The sequence below is a fragment of the Eucyclogobius newberryi genome, unplaced genomic scaffold (assembly GCF_026437365.1).
Source record: "Eucyclogobius newberryi isolate DKJ021-1_F unplaced genomic scaffold, fEucNew1.0.hap1 SCAF_184, whole genome shotgun sequence".
Taxonomy (NCBI): Eukaryota; Metazoa; Chordata; class Actinopteri; order Gobiiformes; family Gobiidae; genus Eucyclogobius; species Eucyclogobius newberryi.
In genome coordinates, this window is record NW_027315817.1 from 98,870 (window position 1) to 105,000 (window position 6,131).

At 43.4% G+C, this 6,131-nt stretch overlaps 1 protein-coding gene across 1 annotated transcript in view; it reads left to right on the forward strand.

Moving 5' to 3' along the window:
* col6a4a (collagen, type VI, alpha 4a) overlaps nucleotides 1-6,131 on the forward strand; it is a 147,303-nt gene that overhangs the window by 98,844 nt on the left and 42,328 nt on the right. The window contains exons 24-26 of the mRNA XM_072451392.1: nucleotides 2,266-2,319; nucleotides 2,438-2,500; nucleotides 4,723-4,788. Coding sequence (XP_072307493.1) covers nucleotides 2,266-2,319; nucleotides 2,438-2,500; nucleotides 4,723-4,788 — 183 coding nt within the window. The remainder of the gene's footprint in view (nucleotides 1-2,265; nucleotides 2,320-2,437; nucleotides 2,501-4,722; nucleotides 4,789-6,131) is intronic.

Consider the following 6,131-nt stretch of genomic DNA (forward strand, 5'->3'; position numbering starts at 1 on the left):
TAATACTTCTAATACTAATACTTCTAATACTTCTAATATTAATACTTCTAATACTTCTAATACTAATACTTCTAATGCTTCTAATACTAATACTTCTAATGCTTCTAATACAATACTACTAATACTTCTAATACTAATACTTCTAATACTAATACTTCTAATACTTTTAATACTTCTAATACTTCTGATACTTCTGATTCTTCTGATACTTCTAATACTTCTGATACTTCTGATACTTTTAATACTTCTAATACTTCTGATACTTCTGATACTTCTGATTCTTCTGATACTTCTGATACTTCTGATACTTTTAATACTTCTAATACTTCTGATACTTCTGATACTTCTGATACTTCTGATACTTCTGATTCTTCTGATACTTCTGATACTTCTGATACTTTTAATACTTCTAATACTTCTGATACTTCTGATACTTCTGATTCTTCTGATACTTCTAATACTTCTAGTACTTCAAATACTTCTAATTCTAATACTTCTAATACTTCTAATACTTCTAATACTTCTAATATTAATACTTCTAATACTTCTAATACTAATACTTCTAATGCTTCTAATACTAATACTTCTAATGCTTCTAATACAATACTACTAATACTTCTAATACTAATACTTCTAATACTAATACTTCTAATACTTCTAATACTTCTAATACTTCTAATACTTCTAATACTTCTAATACTAATACTTCTAATAGTTCTAATACTTCTAATACTAGTACTTCTAATACTTATACTTCTAATAGTTCTAATGCTAATACTTCTAATACTTCTAATACTTCTAATACTTCTAATACTTCTAATACTTCTAATACTTCTAATACTTCTAATACTAATACTTCTAATACTTCTAACACTAATACTTCTAATAGTAATACTTCTAATACTAATACTTCTAATACTTCTAATACTAATACTTCTAATGCTTCTAATACTAATACTTCTAACACTAATACTTCTAATAGTAATACTTCTAATACTTCTAATATTACTACTACTAATACGTCTAACACTAATACTTCTAATAGTAATACTTCTAATACTAATACTTCTAATACTTCTAATACTAATACTTCTAATACTTCTAACACTAATACTTCTAATAGTAATACTTCTAATACTAATACTTCTAATACTTCTAATACTAACACTTCTAATACTTCTTATACTTCTAATACTAATACTTCTAATACTAATACTTCTAATACTTCTAACACTAATACTTCTAATAGTAATACTTCTAATACTAATACTTCTAATACTTCTAATACTAACACTTCTAATACTTCTTATACTTCTAACACTAATACTTCTAATAGTAATACTTCTAATACTAATACTACTAATACTTCTAATACTAATACTTCTAATACTTCTAATACAATACTACTAATACTTCTAATACTAATACTTCTAATACTTCTAATACTAATACATCTAATACTTCTAATACTAATACTTCTAATACTTCTAACATTAATACTTCTAATACTTCTAACACTAATACTTCTAATAGTAATACTTCTAATAGTAATACTTCTAATATTAATACTTCTAATACTTCTAATATTACTACTACTAATACTTCTAACACTAATACTTCTAATAGTAATACTTCTAATACTAATACTTCTAATACTTCTAATACTAATACTTCTAATACTTCTAACACTAATACTTCTAATAGTAATACTTCTAATACTAATACTTCTAATACTTCTAATACTAACACTTCTAATACTTCTTATACTTCTAATACTAATACTTCTAATACTAATACTACTAATACTTCTAATACTAATACTTCTAATACTTCTAATACTTCTAATACTAATACATCTAATACTTCTAATACTAATACTTCTAATACTTCTAAAACTAATACTTCTAATACTAATACTTCTAATACTTATACTACTAATACTTCTAATACTTCTAATACTTCAATTTAATGTATTTTTGTGTCCTTCGACACAAAGTGTCCCGTGTCCCAGCGTCCCGTGTCCTTAGACACACGTCCCAGCGTCTCGTGTCCTTAGACACACGTCCCAGCGTCTCGTGTCCTTAGACACACGTCCCAGCGTCCCGTGTCCTTAGACACACGTCCCAGCGTCCCGTGTCCTTAGACACACGTCCCAGCGTCCCGTGTCCTTAGACACACGTCCCAGCGTCCCGTGTCCTTAGACCCTCCAGACAGATGAAGTGTCCTCATAGAGTAGGTTAATGCAGTATTTGTGTTTGTATTCAGGGTGTTTCAGGGACAGAAGGATCTAAAGGAGCTCCAGGACGTCCCGGAGACGAGGTGAGGAACTGACGAGTGTGTGTGTGTGTGTGTGTTCTGTTGCTGCAGAAGAATCCGCCTCAGGCCCAAAGTTGGCCTCTGCCCTCACACTTTGATTGACGGCTCTAATGTCCTGTAGGGTATCGCTGGACTGAGAGGAGAGGCGGGGCTAAAGGGTCAAAGGGGGCTACGCGGCGACCCGGTGAGTATCATTGTACTGTTACTATCTATCTATCTATCTATATATATATATATATATATATATATATATATATATATATATATATATATAGTAACAGTACACACAGTGACATGTAATAACATGATTAATGATAAATTGTCACATTTATGAAGCTACATCAGAACCACATTCACAGACTCTGGGGTTAAGTGTCTTGCCCAACGACACAACAGCAGTTTTCACATGAAGCAGCTGCGTTCGCACCTCCAACCTGCGGATCTGACCTCTGACCTCTGACCTCTGACTGAGCGGGAATCGAACTACCGACCCTGAAGGACCCTTCAGAGGACACACCCCTGTCCAACTATCCACCAATAACCCGTCTCTCCACAACATGGAAACTCCCGTCGGGCATAAACTCCCGTCGGGCATGAGCTCCCGTCGGGCATAAGCCCCTGTCAGGCATAAGCCCCTGTCGGGCATAAACTCCCGTCGGGCATTAACTCCTGTCGGGCATAAGCTCCCGTCGGGCAAGAGCTCCCGTCGGGCATGAGCTCCCGTCGGGCATAAGCTCCCGTCGGGCATAAGCTCCTGTCATAATGGCGGCTGACATAAGAGGCACATGGATCACTACATGAGCAGCTCAGAAAGAAATGGACAAAAATACCAGAAGTTTGAAACATCAGCTCCTGTCACACCTGTCACACCTGTCACACCTGTCACACCTGTCACATCTGTCACACCTGACACACATGACACACCTGTCACACCTGACACACCCGACACACCTGACACACCTGTCACACCTGTCACACCTGCTCACCTGCCACACCTGACACACCTGTCACACCTGTCACACCTGCTCACCTGCCACACCTGCCACACCTGAAACACCTGTCACACCTGTCACACCTGCTCACATGTCACACCCGACACACCCGACACACCTGACACACCCGACACACCTGACACACCTGTCACACCTGTCACACCTGCTCACCTGCCACACCTGACACACCTGTCACACCTGTCACACCTGCTCACCTGCCACACCTGCCACACCTGAAACACCTGTCACACCTGTCACACCTGCTCACATGTCACACCCGACACACCCGACACACCCGACACACCCGACACACCTGACACACCTGACACACCTGCTCACATGACACACCTGACACACCTGACACACCTGAAACACCTGTCACACCTGCTCACGTGTCACACCTGACACACCCGACACACCCGACACACCCGACACACCCGACACACCCGACACACCCGACACACCCGTCACACCCGACACACCTGACACACCTGACACACCTGCCACACCTGAAACACCTGTCACACCTGTCACACCTGCTCACATGACACACCTGACACACCTGACACACCTGAAACACCTGTCACACCTGTCACACCTGCTCACATGACACACCTGTCACACCTGACACACCCGACACACCCGACACACCCGTCACACCTGACACACCTGACACACCTGACACACCTGACACACCTGACACACCTGTCACACCTGACACACCTGACACACCTGACACACCTGACACACCTGTCACACTGGATCCATTACAAGAAGCATCCGACTCAATGTCACTCACTTGGGTCATGAATGAGATGAACAACATCTCAGAGGTCTGAACCCCCTCACTGCTGTTCTGCAGAGGTCTGAACCCCCTCACTGCTGTTCTGCAGAGGTCTGAACCCCTCACTGCTGTTCTGCAGAGGTCTGAACCCCCTCACTGCTGTTCTACAGAGGTCTGAACCCCCCCACTGCTGTTCTGCAGAGGTCTGAACCCCCTCACTGCTGTTCTGTAGAGGTCTGAACCCCCTCACTGCTGTTCTGCAGAGGTCTGAACCCCCTCACTGCTGTTCTGCAGAGGTCTGAACCCTCTCACTGCTGTTCTGCAGAGGTCTGAACCCCCTCACTGCTGTTCTGCAGAGGTCTGAACCCCCTCACTGCTGTTCTACAGAGGTCTGAACCCCCTCACTGCTGTTCTGCAGAGGTCTGAACCCCCTCACTGCTGTTCTGTAGAGGTCTGAACCCCCCCACTGCTGTTCTGCAGAGGTCAGAACCCCCTCACTGCTGTTCTGCAGAGGTCTGAACCCCCTCACTGCTGTTCTGCAGAGGTCTGAACCCCCCCACTGCTGTTCTGCAGAGGTCTGAACCTTCTCATGTATATGTTGCACTTTCCTGACTGGTTCTTGTCTTACAGGGAGCGCCTGGATCTGACAACACGACTCCAGGATCCAAGGGAGAACCTGGAAACTCAGGTTTACCGGTGAGACTCAGGACACGCCCCTTTGTCACGACCTCCAGAATAAAAGAGTCAAAACATCTTATTTCTCTCTCAGACAATGACTCACACTTTCACCTCGCACGCCAAGGCTCCTTTAAGAGATACATTTCCCCCATAATCTTCGGGAGACAACATGAAATAATCTCCCGTACCCCAGGTTGAGAACCACTGTTCTAGATGATGATTGGACGAGAGAGAAAACAGACTCAGGCCAAAACAAGAGGCAAAAAGCAGAAACACAATAGAATCATTTGTCTCAAACTCTGACTCGATCTCGTGCTAAAGCGCCGTGTTTCCACTGATGCTAACGACTATGTGGAGCCTTAGCAACACAAAGCTAGCAAAGCGCGTTAGCAACACAAAGCTAGAAAAGCGCGTTAGCAACACAAAGCTAGCAAAGCGCGTTAGCAACACAAAGCTAGCAAAGCGCGTTAGCAACACAAAGCTAGTAAAGCGCGTTAGCAACACAAAGCTAGCAAAGCGCGTTAGCAACACAAAGCTAGTAAAGCGCGTTAGCAACACAAAGCTAGCAAAGCACGTTAGCAACACAAAGCTAGCAAATCACGTTAGCAACTGCTGTTTCCTGTTTATGGCACTCGCTTTGTCAAGAGCCACAATCTGATATTTCCAGGTCATAAAGCGTCTTATGTTAGCATTAGCATTAGCATGACATGAAGAGAGGTTCAAACGCCACGCCCCTCACACACACTAGCTTTAGCCACGCCCCTCACACGCACTAGCTTTAGCCACGCCCCTCACAAACACTAGCTTTAGCCACGCCCCTCAAACGCACTAGCTTTAGCCACGCCCCTCACACGCACTAGCTTTAGCCACGCCCCTCACACGCACTAGCTTTAGCCACGCCCCTCACAAACTCTAGCTTTAGCCACGCCCCTCACACGCACTAGCTTTAGCCACGCCCCTCACACGCACTAGCTTTAGCCACGCCCCTCACACGCACTAGCTTTAGCCACGCCCCTCACACGCACTAGCTTTAGCCACGCCCCTCACACAAACTAGCTTTAGCCACGCCCCTCACACACACTAGCTTTAGCCACGCCCCTCACACGCACTAGCTTTAGCCACGCCCCTCACACGCACTAGCTTTAGCCACGCCCCTCACACGCACTAGCTTTAGCCACGCCCCTCACACACACTAGCTTTAGCCACGCCCCTCACACACACTAGCTTTAGCCACGCCCCTCACACACACTAGCTTTAGCCACGCCCCTCACACACACTAGCTTTAACCACGCCCCTCACACACACTAGCTTTAGCCACACCCCTCACACACACACTAGCTTTAGCCACGCCTCTCACACAC